Here is a 15,879-nt window from a genome sequence, read left to right as displayed (position 1 = left end):
CATAAACGTTTTATTATTTTAATAAGATTTAATATTAATTTAATATAATATTTATCTTGATAAATATTATAATAATTTAATATTAAAATGATTAAGTTTAATCATAGTTGAACTCTCTAAGCTCTCCCTATATAAAGAGAATCTTAGGTCATTATTTAAACACTCTTGAATTCAAGAGAAAGTTGTAGAAAGAAAATTCTCTGAAGAGATTATTTCAAAAAATTTCTAGAGATATTTTCTTATTTATAACTTGACCCAAAAGTTTAGAGAAATTGTAAAATTACCTCACTGGTAATTTTTGTGAAAAATTTTCTGATTCGAAACGAGTCCAGACTCAGCAGACGTGAGCTTGAGGATAGCAGAGAAGATTACTCGGTCGAAGCGCTCATCCTAGACGAATCGAAGATGTACAATTTTGATTAAGTATTTATTACTTTTGATATCACAATCAAGATCTTGTTTTGGAAAAAAATTTAAAACTCTAGTTTTTCCCTAAATTTATTTTCTGTTGCGTTTTCTATACTCATTTTTCCAACAGTTCCTTACTAAACAAATAGGTACTCTTAATAATCAATACATCAACCTATATAAGTCTCTCAAATATATAAGGATTTTGGAGACTTGCTAATAGATTAATGATCAATCAGAATCTCTTTTAAACAATAGTTAAAATAGCTAAATACAAGATAATATTAACAACTAATATAAAATGGACTGTTGGTAGATAAGACTTCAAGTTTTGGTATGATCCAACTTCCTCGATACTTATGATATGTTTCTCTAAGTGAATTGATATTTATCAATGGGCTTGAATCATTCCACGATATAAGCACAACCCAAAGCTTTATTTTAATAAATTGTCAATCTTCCAAATATGACAAGTTGTTTTGTTGCATTGGTGTCAAAAGTGACCACTTCCATTAACACATTACAGCAACTTCACAAAAATGGAAACAATATGGTACATATTTTATGTAATTATTAATTAGTTTCAAGCTAAATGTATGATTATTTATTGTATGTTATTTTTAAACATACTTCTATATTTTAAATACATAGCTTTCATATATATATATATATAGACGTATGCTAAAATTTCTAGTAATTTAATACAAATAGTAGTATGTCTATATATTTTGTGTTATGTTTATACAACTAATAGAACAAAACACAAAATTTACATATTTTTCTTGACTTTTCATGTGCCCTAAAAATAATATATTGTCTATTTTTAGAAGATAAAAAGTATGGTTATATATAATTAATTAGAGAACGAGAGAATCCATTTGTTGTTTATTTTTTAATCTTACATATGAAGTAAAAGTAATTACCAACTAATCACATTCTTTACTAAAATTTTTTTTTTGAATTATAATAACACCAATGTTAAGGTCTGAATAATAACTGCGACTAACATGACTCGAAATCAGACTATATTTGGAGGGATAAATACTTTTGATCATCAAGTCATCACATGATTTTACTAAAAAAGAGATTTAATATATTATTATAAAATATTGAGTATGAATAAGAAAACATATAGTAATTGTGAAGGGATTTGTAGTTTAGACTTTTCAATAATATCAAACCGGTAAGAGAAGGAATAATTAGTTAAAATGTATATGTTGTTTGTCTTTAAGTTTAATATGATAAGACATTATTAACATGTTTGATAATGAAAAGTCTCCTTCAAAGAAAATAAATGAAAATAGTTCACATTCAATTAATTAATCAGACGTGCATAATATTCCACGTGCTTGAAATCCTCTTTATATCATTTTTAAACTAAAATTTCAAGATTCTTTGGAGATTATATATCAAAATTATTATTATATTAATTAATTTATTGATGAAACAATATAAATAACTTAAAATATATACTTGAGTTTTTGAAGTATATAATTTATGAGAATAAATTATTATAATTAATGATTCACACTCTTAATATATATATATATATATATTAAGAGTGTGAATCATTAATATATAATGTAAAAGCGGCTTATGAAAAATAATAAAAATAGTTCTGTAATATGGATAGTGAAATCTTTAAATTTTATTACATGACATATATTAAATTACACAACAGTTTCTCTAAAAAATTTTAAAAATTAATTTGACTTTTATTAAAATTATTTTATATTAAACAAAAATTTCATGTAATATAGTAAATAACATATATCAACAGAAGAAGTAATCATTTAATAACTATAATTATGAAATAAATATTAAGATAAATAACTTGTATTTTTATGATATTATTATTTTTCTCTATGATAAATATTAAATTTTAATTTTAAGATTAATTTCATTTTAATTAAATGTTATTTATCATTATGATAAATATTATATTATATTTTACTTTTGAATTTTGAACTTTAACTATACTTTTAAGGATAAATAGAAAAATATTAGTTAAATTAAATTTCTATGAAAATTTTAACTTTAAACCAAATATTCAAATTAATGAAAAATTTTAACTTTAAACTAAATATTCAAATTAATTAATTAAGTTAAAATTAATATAAAAATTAGAATTAGAATTAAGTTAACCCTATGTTTGATAAAGAATTATAAAGGAGAAGAAAAAAAAAGGTTAAAGTGATGATATTATGTATTTTGTTTTGTTTGAATAGATAAAATTAGGGAAGGAAAGTAAATTAAGTTAATCCTACAGTATCATTACCGTATTTAGTCATATTGCCTCTATTATTTTTATACTAACCGTAAGTGAATGCACTATCCATCCAAACTCACTTTTAATATCATTTGATTTCACACCACATTTTCATTTATTGTCTTTACCATTTTTATTTATAATTTTACAAAAATATTTAAAAATTTGTAAGGTTAGTATTTAGTTCATTAACAGTGTATTTTTTTATTTATTACACAAACAGCTTTAAAATATTGGCTTATGTTTTTTTTAATATTATTCTATACCCCTATTGAATACTTATCACCCCTTACCTTATTAATGGAGTCTAAAAATTTTATTATCAATTTAGTAAATAATTTTTCTAAATTTATATTAGTTGATTAATTTTTTCATAAATTTGAAAGATGGTATTTTTATATTTATGTTGAAATATATGTTAAATGCAAAACATTTTGTAAAAAATTGAAGGATTGGGATAATATAAGATGTTTATTTCCTTAACTTGGACATGTTTGAGAGTTGAATCACAATTCAGTCTTCAATTAATTAATATGTTTAGAAGCAGATAAAATGTGCAATCCCGATTATGAATTTAGAACATTATATTTTGCTCAAACTTAAATTATAATCATCACAACTTGAATAAAAGATTTAAAAAAGAAAAAAAAATGGGATTATCAGATTCATTGGAGCCGACCTGTAAACAGACAGCGCGTTACTCTTGAAATGATCTAAACCTTGTATATTTTAAAACAGGGAAAGGCCATATTCTCAATCATCACAATCCACAAAAATAACCTTATGTTTATTTATTTATAAATAAAAATAAAAAACCCATTTCTTTCGCGTTCTCATTTCAACACCTTCCGCATTCCATAAAATTCAAACTCATCTCCTACGCCCATGCCCATGCCCCTCTCCTTTAAAGCTCTTTAACCACCTTTCCCCCCTCTCAAAAAAAAAATACCTACTTCTCTTTGTCTCTCAATTTCGTCGTTTCTGAAAATATTAAGGATTTCTTTTGCCTTTTCTTTCATCGTATTACTTTCCTTTTTTTTTTTTTTTTGCTACAAGATCAACCTGGGAAACTTCGAACAGGTTTCTTTTTTTTGTGTGTGTGTGTGTGTCATCATGAACAAGTTACAAGACTGGCCTGAACCAGTAATCCGAGTCCAATCCTTGTCCGAAAGTGGCCTAAAAAGCATTCCTGAAAGATATATAAAACCAGCTACGGACAGACCTTCGTTAAACATGGAAGAAGACCCTACGAACATGGATGTAAATATTCCAATAATCGATCTTACAGGCTTGTCGGAAGACGGAAACAATCTGCCTCAATCAACGATGGATCAAATTTCATTGGCTTGTCGGGAGTGGGGTTTTTTTCAGGTTGTGAACCATGGAGTTTGCCCTGGATTCATGGATCAAGTACGAGAAACTTGGCGTAGTTTTTTCCATTTACCTATGGAGATGAAACACGCTTATGCTAACTCACCCAAGACTTATGAAGGTTATGGTAGCAGATTAGGGATTGAAAAAGGTGCCATTCTTGATTGGAGTGATTATTATTATCTCCACTATCTTCCTTTAACTCTCAAAGACTATAACAAATGGCCTGCATCTCCTGATTCTTGCAGGTACTACTCACACTAAACTTTCTTCTTCCTTTTTTTTATTTTTATTTTAAAAAAAAAAACAATTTAATGGTTTGGTGCTTGTGACTTAACATCGATAGAGATGGAGAGCCGGTAAGCAAAAACAATTAACTGAGATGGTACCTATTTCATCTCGAAAATTACTTTTAAACTATCCGGATGTGATATGAAAGAAAAGAATTGGTGGGTTAACTATATTTTGGGATGAATACAAGCTTTTTGATTTGGCTAGCTTATTCAACGGCTGTACTATGCAAATTTGTCAATGCATGTTATGATTTGTCGTTTTCTTAGTCTACTGTGTAATATGTCTCAAACTTAGCCGGCTTCCCATCAATATATTTAAACAATTCATTATTTCATCAACCATCATCTTGGATTTTCTTTTTTAATTTTATTTATAATAAACAAAGATTGGTTATTGTAATTATGAATGTAGGGAAGTAATTGATGAATATGGGAAGGAATTGGTGAAGTTGGGTGGGAGAATAATGAAGGTTTTATCGATAAACCTTGGATTAAAAGAGGACCGTCTCCAAAATGCATTCGGTGGAGACAACTTTGGGGCATGTCTAAGGGTTAACTTTTATCCCAAATGTCCACAGCCTGAGTTGGCTCTTGGCTTGTCATCCCACTCCGACCCCGGTGGTTTAACCCTTCTCTTAACCGACAATCAAGTCCCCGGTCTTCAAGTCCGAAAAGACGACAAATGGATCACCGTTAAACCTGCCCCACATGCATTTATCGTCAACATCGGTGATCAAATACAGGTGAAATTCCTGTTTTTCTCAAAGGTTTATCCCGAAAAAGCAACTCACTTTTTTGTTTTAACACATGCTGAATCACATATCATACCAACTATTGTTATATTATGACATTCACTATATTTAAGTCTTCGCCTTCCAAACTTTTTCTCGTCTTTTCCTTTATTTTTTGAATAGAAGATTAAGCATGCACCACTAAAGTCATGAGCTAGTGTTAGGTTACCTTTTTTTTATTTTTTAATTGCCATATAAGTAAGCTTCTCAAAATATTATAAAACAAGTTCTCCTCTAGATTTCTCTGTGATTAATTTTTAATGTAGTGACTGTTTATAATTTTTAAGACAAAAAAAAAAAGTGGATAAACATGATTATTTTAAGGTTTACGAGATAAGATGTTTGGAATGTTCGCAGGTATTGAATCGTTAGTCTCCTTTATCCACCACGTGTTACAAAAAATTATATCTATTATTTTTCGTTTTATTCACCATTATCTTCGTTGTAACTTTCTAAACCACCCAATAGTTTAACTACGATTACTTTAAAAAGAAAAAAAGAAGAAAAGGAAATAGTTTAACTATTATTGATTACAATAATTCAACAATGGAAATCTAAACCTAATAATTAATCACATTGACAATGACATGGCCTTGGACCAAACTAGAATTTCCACTTGAAATAGTTTCCCCATTTGTTTAATCAAGGCTCGTTTAATAGTAAGTATTCCATTTATCATTATAGCCATACATACTTTCCCAATACATAGAGATAAACAGTGTTATTATCAGGATGTCAAATATCAACTCATGAAGCAGATATTTACATAATTTTAATAAAAAATTATTGATCATGGTTCCAATCATTTAATTTGAGAAATACAATAGGAGTGATATTCAACCCCCTTTAATTCTCGTGTTTTTGGTAGAAAGAATTATAAATTCTAAAATTAGAGATTCTAATATGATATCTTTAAAACGGGATATTATGAATCCAAGGGGATTGAAATGGATTTCAATATTTGTGAAAATTTTATAATCCTCTACTTAATTATATAACTTTTGTTTTTTTTTTTTTAATAATTGAGTTAGGTCCTAAGCAATGCCGATTACAAGAGTGTAGAGCACAGAGTGATAGTAAATTCGGACATGGAAAGACTGTCATTGGGGTTCTTTTACAATCCAAAGAGCGATATACCCATGCAACCAATGGAAGAGCTGGTTTCAACAGATAAACCGGCATTGTATTCACCAATGACATTTGATGAATATCGACTTTTCATCAGATTAAAAGGTCCCAAGGGCAAGTCTCAAATCGAATCACTGCATTCTCCTAGATGATTTTGGTTGATAGGCAAATTTCATAAGCTCTTCCAATTATTATAATTGTGTTTTTATTTTGGCCATCCAATAATATTAGTAGTTATTTTGTAAATTGTTATAGCTAAATGTAAAATAAAAGCACACGCTAATAATTGGATCACTTATGTAGTTTGTTTTAAATCTTATGTATTAGGAAAAAAACAATTTCACTAGAAACATCACTACTTTCTTTGCTTAATTTTGTCAAGTTTATAAAAACTAAAGTAGGAACAAAATAATTATATAGCGTATTGTGTTCAAGGGCCCTGAAATTGACCGCTAATTTTGGGATTATGTGAAGATAACAAAACTTTGTCCCACCATTTAGCCACCGTTGATTAAGGAAATACTAAGGTTTAAACATTAAATAATTGTCGCATATTCCTTGTTATAATTGCACCTCTTTTGTTTTAAAAAAAGAAAGAAAATTGCATTTGGGTGTGTTTGTATATTACGTAATAACTGTAGTATGTATAAGAAATTCTAATTACGTAATCACATTTTAATTTTCTTCTAAACTTTAACGGTATAAATTATAATTAAATTATTTAGTAAAGAATATGGAAAATTCTTACAATTCTTAACTCTTTATCTTATTAATTAGAGTAAATAATTTGATGTTTTCCAATAATCAACATAGTTACTTAAACATGTTATACGTATATAATTATTAAATTTAATCACTAAATGAAATTTAAAAAATATCAATATCTTTTTCTCTCATCTCTATTGATGTTCAAAGTAATTCTTTTTTTCCTTTTGAAAATTAGCAAAAAACCGTTGAAATATTCGAACAATCTTATTATTAATTTTTTTTAAAAAAAAAAGTAATATACAAATATATGATGCTACATTTTCAAATAATTTTAATTCAAATGTCAATGTGAAAGAAACGATTTGTATGAAGTTAATTTAAATAACTGAAATGTGAATGTGTGTGCTATTTAAACAAATATAGGCTTAAAATAAAATTTAAAAAATAGGGAAGCATGTTTATAAAAGTAAATGGATTGAACCATTTAACTACCATCTTTGTTTAAAATTTGTAGCTGACTCACATGTTATATATGCTAAAATCTTATATAATACACCCAAATGAATACAACCAAGCACCGTCCTACAATACATACAATGGGCTGATAATAATTTTTTCTTTTTTTTTAAGTAAATAATAAATTAGGGGTTTTGGAATGCAATCATATCATTCAATTCTATATTAATAATAATAATAATATGAAATTTATATTCTATTGAGTAATTCAAAACTTTCCATTATTATTTACCTCACTTCTCTTGCTTAGTTTTATGAAATATTTATTTTACTTCATCACTTCATTACTTAATCCATATCTACACATCTTTTTATAAATATAATATTCAATCCATTAATTAAAATGAAACTTGCAAGATAATGATACAAAATCCAGGAAAACCTAAAGTTATCAAAACAACACCAAATTCAACCAATAAAAATTTTATAGGGCTGAGTTGTTAAAAGAAACAATTAAACCAATAAAAAAAGTGGGTCAAAATAGATTTTCTTTTTTTTTAAAAAAGTTAGAATTGAGTTGTAGTTTAAACTAAGATAATCTTAAAAAGTTAAAAGGTTTTTAGGCATTAAAAATTTTTTGTTACGTTTAAAGACATGAAATTATTATTATACACTCATATATAGAGAATTTATTTTGTAGATCATTCCCACCACATTATTCATAATCCCTTCTCAATTATTTAATGATATTTCAAAAATAATTTCATGTCATTGAAAAATAATTTTAGTAATTTTTTTACATGAACCCAAAACTTAGAACTCCAAACACATAACCCTGAACCCTTGAGCCTTGAATCTTGAAATCATAATCCGTAACTTCAAACTCTTGAACCTGAACTTATAATCTCAAACCTTTAAACCCTAAATCTTAAATCTCAAATCCAAACCTTGAACCTTGAGATTCGAGATTTAATGTTTAAAGTTCAGGGTTCAAGTTCAAGATAAAATAATTACCCAAATTATGTGTTAATGACATGAAAAAATTGGACAAAAATTACTATTTTTTTTCTAAAATTGGTTGCACAAAAAATATTAACTTATCAAAAAAAATGAATAAAATTTGTAAAAGAAGAAAAGATGTTTGTTTATAATTTAAAAAAACTAATTATTTGAAGTAATTTAATTAAAATTAAATTAAGTTAGAGAAGATATTGAATATAGATGAGTGTATAATAATACTTTGTTATCTTTAAAATTTTATGACGTGGCATTATTTTATTAGTGCCTAAAAACTATAGATTTTAGGATGATCCTAATATAATTTATTCCCGTAATTTATATACTTAATTTTGTTGTTATAATTCATAAAATAAATCTTTATATTTTTATTTTTGAACCTATAGTTCAATTAATTAAATTAATTGAATAAAAAGTCGATAATCAAATAAATTCGTCTACTAATTCAATTCTTACCACATTAAAAAAAATCTCAACCCAAAAACTATCATTTACTTAGAGCTGACAACATACACTTTTTTCTAAAACCCCTTATCGTGCCATTATTTAGCATCGTAGTGCAAATTTATCCACTTTTGGTCATTCTTTACAAATCTTCCGAGTGAAAGTTTTCGGTTTATTATTATTATTATAAATATCAAAATAATATATGGATTTTGATTTAATGTGCAATTTAGTTCTAAAAAATTATTAATAAAATTATTGAAATTTCATCTTTTTATATTTATATATTACATATAGGAATAATTATATTTATCCAATATAAAAATAAATTGACGTATTTATTTCTTCAAATGTGTATGTTTGAATCAAAATTAAAGTTTTATGTATATATTTGATCAAAGTTTCATGTGTATAATTAAACTAAATTAAAATTCATGTATCAAATTACACATTAAATCAAAATTCATATATAAATTTAAAAAAAAAATCAAATGTAGCTAAAAGTTTAGAGTCACCTTGTTGGTCTTTCACTTATCCTATAATCAGGGGCGAAGCCAGAACAAATTTTTAGGGGGGGTCGAATGAAATTTTAATTTTTATAGTCTATATATTTATAATTTTTAAAAGATTAAATAGAATTTTTATAATTTTAGGGGGGCCAAAGTACAATTTTACCTTTACTAATTTAAAATTTTAAGAAAAATTTAAGGGCCTAAATATAAATTTTCCAATTTAGGGGGGCAGGGCCACTGCCACCCCCTGTATTCGCCACTGCCTATAATTCATGTCATTTAGAACTTTATCTCCCACTAAAATTAGAAAATATTTATTAAATAAAATTAACCAATCTAACAATTTTTGTTTATTTCCAAATCATAATCAATTAGACGTTAATTTTTTATTGATCAAATTTAACAATTAAAGTCAATATTCTCACCTATAGATTAAGGTTCTTCTCTAAGTAATACTAATTTAATTGTTTAGAATATGATGACATGCTTAAATATGATTATGTTTTCTAGTGATGCTTTTAAATATTAAATTAAAAAATATATAGGTTATTTTAATTGCCTTAATAATGGAAAGGAGTTAGTGCAAGTTTAAGGAATAAATATTAGAATTATATATATATATATTATTCTTCGTGTAATGTTATATATAAAATTTTATTTTATGTTATTTTAGATATGAAATTTTGATTTGATTAAATTTTCACAAATTACTAATACATTATTAAATTATCACCGTTTTATGTCGATATATTACATATACAAACTATTATATTAATCCAATATAAAAATAAATGAGAGTATTTATTTCTTCAAATGTGTACAATTGAATCAAAATCAAAGCTTTATGAATATGAAACACAATTCAAGTTTCATGTATATAATTGCACTAAATTAAAGTTCATTTATCAAATTACACATTAGACTAAAGTTCATGTATAAATTTACTATTTATCTCTTTTTTTAAAATAACTTGAAAAATAATTTAGGGTTTACATAATATTTTTGATTAGTTTAAAGATAGTGGATTCATCTCACTGAGTTAGGCTCTGCAAGTATAGGAAAACTATATTGCGTAAATAAATCATTGTCCCTTGTTTTTATGATGTCATAAGTGCCCACTTTCACTATCACTTCTGTTCATACTCTGTTTTCTTAAGCATATTAACAACTGGTTCAAGTGAAAAAAAAAATTTCATATAAATAAGGATATGATATTTCGTATGCATTAGCATTTGTACACATTATGCCAATAAATTAAAATATTCTCCATTACAATTGGCTTTTGACCAAAGCCAAATATTTTCCATTTTAAAATTTTTTAATATATGGTATATGATCAAGTTGCTCCACCACAATACACAAAATGAGTATTCAAAGAAAATTTGGAGTATACATTAGTTATGAGTCTCCTTTTATTATTAGATATTTTGAACAAATTGGAGGTTCAATTATGACATGATTTAGTGATTATGTAATACCCCCTACCCGTATCCATTGCCAGAATAGGGTACGAGGCATTATCGGAGTTTACTGAACATTCTCAGATAATTCTGAGTCATTTATTATTCAGATTTTGAAAATAATCATAACGTCTCTTTATTGGGCCCTCGAAGCCCAAACATACACTAGAAACCAACTGGAATTAAATCGGGATTATAAAAAAAATTCACAAAATCTTAAATTTTATTTTTATCTAAGTACTTACCATTTCAATGCTCCTTATAATTAAACATGTTACCATTCAATCAATAGCTTGGTACTTGTCTAAGCGTCAAACAACATCATTGTTAGTATACTTGCACATATTTCATCTAAATTCAACATTGATATACTTATTTTCTCGACATGTCGCACTTGAGTTTAATAATAGTCTCAACTTACATAATTTCCTTGTATCAACATATCAAAGATAATCATATATGTACATGTCATGAAACATATCATTCTCTTACCGTTTCTTTATAAGTATATATAAATCATTTCATTATATCCATATTTCATGCTCCATCATTTCCATATATTTTATGTATATTTATTCCGGTAAAGTTTATATCAAACTTAACATAAATTATATTCCAGTATTTATTCTTATTTCGTTTATCTATCTTCATAATTATTTCATACAACTATTTTGTACATATATTTCCATATGATCAGTTCTTGTAAACATTTCACACAACCATTTCATATAACCATTCGTCATCTGATACATATTACCTGAATATCACTTGTTCAACAGATGTCATAGCGTCTCCCATCCACGGTCTTATTTATCTTTGACATGATGCCATAGTGTCTTTCAACTATGGTCTTACTCATTTTCTGTCATGTTGCCATGATATCTTTCAACCATGGTCTTATCCTTTTCATGTCAAGTTGCCATGGTATCTTTCAACCATGGTCTTATTCGTTTCATGTCACGCTGTCATGGTATCTTTCAACCATGGTCTTTTTCATTTCCCGTCATGTTGCCATGGTATATTTCAACCATGGTCTTATTCTTTTCATGTCACGTTGCCATGGTATCTTTCAACCATTGTCTTACACATTTCATATCATGTTGCCATGGTATCTTTCAACCATGGTCTTACGCATTTCATTTCAGAGAGCACACTCCCGCGAACCTCATCCTTACAGCGGGATTACCAGTCTAGGCTAAATCCCCTGTAATATAAACTCATAGAGTATTGTCGAGATTACCAGTCCAGGCTAAATCCCCTGCAACGACAATTACTCTAATGAGTTTGGATCCGAATTACCAGTCCAGGCTAAATTCAAACCCTAATTTGGATTCCCTTCCGGGCTAAATCCATTTTACACATATTCTTCGGGAGGGCTATATCAGGATAGGATCACCCGTCTAGGCTAGATCCTTTTTACCGTCAATTCCTTTTCCAACGATCCATCGAATTTCATTCCATTCCATTCAACCGAGATTTATTTTCAATTTATATTGAGTATTATCAATATTTCATCAATTATCATGAATTGAACATTCAAATCATATTTTTATCACATAACCACATATTTCAAGTACTTAAAAAATACAATTCAAGTTACACAAACTTACCTCATTGCTTGTTTGTGTTTATAATTTCATTAATCCGATATATTTTCTTTCCACGATCAAGTCTCGTATTTGAGTCGTCCAGATCTTTATAAATAAATTTGATCATCATTATCATTCATTTCATATTCTAATGCATTTAATTAATGCTCTAGGAAAAATTACCGTTTTGCCCCTAAACTTTTAATTAATGACGATTTCATCCTTAGGGTCAGGAAAATAAATTTTTTACAATTTAATCCTTATTTCCAGCTATTATTCTCATACATATTGATAACAATCCATGAATTCTATAAAATATCAGAATTTTCCATAATTTCAACACTTTTCAATTTAATCCCTAAAGCATGTTTTCCCCCGATCTTGAACTAAATTAATAATTTCATTCAATTTTGTAACATAAATAATAAAATAATCCATTTCATGCAATTTGGTCATTTCTGAAATTTTTACAAAATTGCCCATAAAGTTTTACTTTTATTCAATTTAGTCCTTGAGCCTAAAATATGAAAATTAGCCATGCTAGATGAATATTCATACATATTTTTCCTCCTCCTCCTCTCCATTCCACATCCTTAATGTAGATAACACGCTTGTAAGTAACATTATCCATAATTTTTATTATTTACTTTTATGAATATTCAAGCTGTCTATCTGCGTCATAGTCACTAAATTATTTATATCTAGATCTATAGAACTCCAAATTAATATCCTATAATTTTCCCTGAAACTAGACTCATGTATCTTCTTACCATAATATTTTCAGAATTTTTGGTTTAGCCAATAAGTACAGTTTATTCTTTAAATTTACCCATGTTCTGCTGTCTTACAGTTTCGACCCTTCTTCACTAAAAATTAATTATATCATTGTAAGAGATTCGGATGATGTTCCCACTTATTTATATTGAAAATATACTCATTAAGGATTTTAAACATATAAATTTAATCCCTTAATTATTTTTATCCAATTTTTTATGATTTTTCAAAGTCAGAACAGGGGAACCCGAAATCATTCTGACCTTGTCTCACTAAATTTATTATATCTCACAATTCACAATTTCATTGCCTACACTGTTTCTTCTATAAGAAACTAGACTCAATAAGATTTAATTCCATATTTTTTTCATACTCTAATTCGATTTTCAAAATTTATGGTGATTTTTCAAAGTTAGCCTACTGCTGCTGTCCAAAGCTGTTTTAGTGCAAGATGTTAATTACCATGTTTATAACACCCTTATTTTCTTTCTCTACACTATTTTTCATCACTTTCTCTTATTTTCTCTTCACTAACATATCAAGAACATAGGATCATAGGTAAAGAAACTCTAAATTAACATCAATCTCATGCTTTTTCAATAATATCAAACTTAAAAATATATTGAAATCATGATGTTCTTACCTTGTTCTATTGATTCCAAACTTCATCTTGATTTTCTCTCTCCATCAGCCTCCATTTCTTTAATCCAACTTGATATTTTAACTTCCCATAGCCTCCTTAACATTTTTCTCTCTTGGTAGCTAAGGAAATTCTTTTGATTTTTGGGTGAAAATGGTAAATTTTTGGTAGAAGGACCAAATCGTAAAGAAAAGAAAGTTTCTTTCTTCCTTTTCTCTTCATACGTTGGGTGCATGGGAAAAAAGATGATGATTCTTCATCTTTCTTTCCTTATATATACTAAATAAAATAATAATAAAATAATAAAATATCATTTAAAAATTAAATTAAAATATTAATAAACTATTATTTATTTATTTAATCTAAAATATCTCCAACATCATCATTGCTTTCTAGATTTCTCTCTCTTCCAATTGACCATTTTGCCCTTTATTATCTTTTAAAATTCCATCCTTGAGTCATCATTTAATTTGGTAAAATTGCAATTTAGTCCCTCATAGTTCTTCACCTATTCAATTTGGTCCTAATTCATCCATTTTCCTTAGTTTCTAGATCATTCCACTCTTAAAATATTTACACTATTGGTCCTTCAACTTTTTCATATTTACACTTTAACCCCTCAAATTTTGAGTATTTACTCTTGTGCAACAAAACTTTTCTCACTTTTACAATTTAGTCCTTTCTTGAATTAATATATCATAATATACTTCTCAATTTTGACATAACTCAAAATTTCCCTTTTTGTCACTTTATTTCATTATTTTACTATATCAAGGATAATATCTTACTATAAAAATTTTCGAGATATTACAGATTATTATTTTGATTTGACAGTTTTCCTAACACTAAGGGGAATAAAATAACAACTGGATGAATAAATTATTTAGATCCTTATATAAATTAATTTGAACTAGGAGTTTAAAAGATAATTCACTTTATCATAAGGTAGCTACTAAATGCATTCTCTAACCTAATAACCAAATGTCATGTACCAGCTGATGTTTTGAAGTGCTAGTTGCAAAACTTGTTGGAATAAATGGAAGTAATGCATGCATGAAGCATACTAGATCGATTAGTTCTAAAGATGAAAATTCTCATAAAAATAATAAATCTAGATTGTCATTTAGTGGAGGTGAGTACTCCTGAAGAGATTTAAGATATAACTAATTGTTAAAACTCCAAAAGAGATTCCGGTAAATGAAGATGAAAATAATGAAAATAAAGAGATCTCAATAAGTTATGCCACTACGAGAAAAATACAGAAACAAAATGAAAAGTTGTCAGACAACAGTTTTGTATGTAGTATTGTTGACATAATGAAAGAGAATGAGGGTATTAAATAAATCTGAATAGTGAAGTTTATATGAAAATCCTTAAAGGATTTAGAATGCTAGAAGCATATAGAAATTCTTGATAAATTGTTCAATATGTTTGAGTAAATATTTTACGTTAGTTGAAATTATTTGAACTTATGTATTTTTATAGAATGATCATAGTCAACGTTTGCTATGCTTATTGTTTGAACTCCTAAAGAGATGAAGATATATTTCCCCAAAATTCTTCATCATTCATCACTTTCGAATGAATGATTACATATACACTTCAAAAATTTGTTCAAGTTATCATTTGAAAAGCTAGTATTTAAGATTGAAATATGTCGATTATTAGATATCATGTGATGTTGTTATGAGGAGGGAGTAAATATGTGTTGTACTCTTTTTCCCTTAACTAAGATCTTGTCCCATCGGGATTCTTGGTAAGATTTTTAATGAGACAACATGTTATGTGTATTACATATACGCGTACTATTTTTCCTTCACTAATATTTTTTCCCACAAGTTTTTGATCTTAATAAAGTTTTAACAAAGTATATTATTTACCAATGAGCATCGTGCTATAAATATTTATTATTATAAAGTGGATGTCTATTAGGATAATAAGTTTGATGTACCTTAAGACTGTAACATCCATTAAGAGTAGATTTTTTTTTATCATCTGTATTTCTTATGTTTATAAATA

The 15,879-nt window shown here is 27.0% G+C and overlaps 1 protein-coding gene across 1 annotated transcript; it reads left to right on the top strand.

Moving 5' to 3' along the window:
- Positions 1-3,546: 3,546 nt before the first annotated feature.
- On the top strand, positions 3,547-6,554 carry LOC107960007 (probable 2-oxoglutarate-dependent dioxygenase At5g05600). Its single transcript, XM_016896205.2, has 3 exons — positions 3,547-4,296; positions 4,754-5,084; positions 6,164-6,554. The coding sequence occupies exons 1-3, from the start codon at positions 3,791-3,793 to the stop codon at positions 6,410-6,412; spliced, it is 1,086 nt and encodes a 361-aa protein (XP_016751694.2). The 5' UTR covers positions 3,547-3,790; the 3' UTR covers positions 6,413-6,554.
- The last annotated feature ends 9,325 nt before the right edge of the window (positions 6,555-15,879 follow it).

Source organism: Gossypium hirsutum, chromosome A05 (assembly GCF_007990345.1).
Source record: "Gossypium hirsutum isolate 1008001.06 chromosome A05, Gossypium_hirsutum_v2.1, whole genome shotgun sequence".
Taxonomy (NCBI): domain Eukaryota; kingdom Viridiplantae; phylum Streptophyta; class Magnoliopsida; order Malvales; family Malvaceae; genus Gossypium; species Gossypium hirsutum.
The sequence above is the reverse complement of the archived record's forward strand: the minus strand, read 5'-3'. Positions and strand labels throughout refer to the sequence as shown.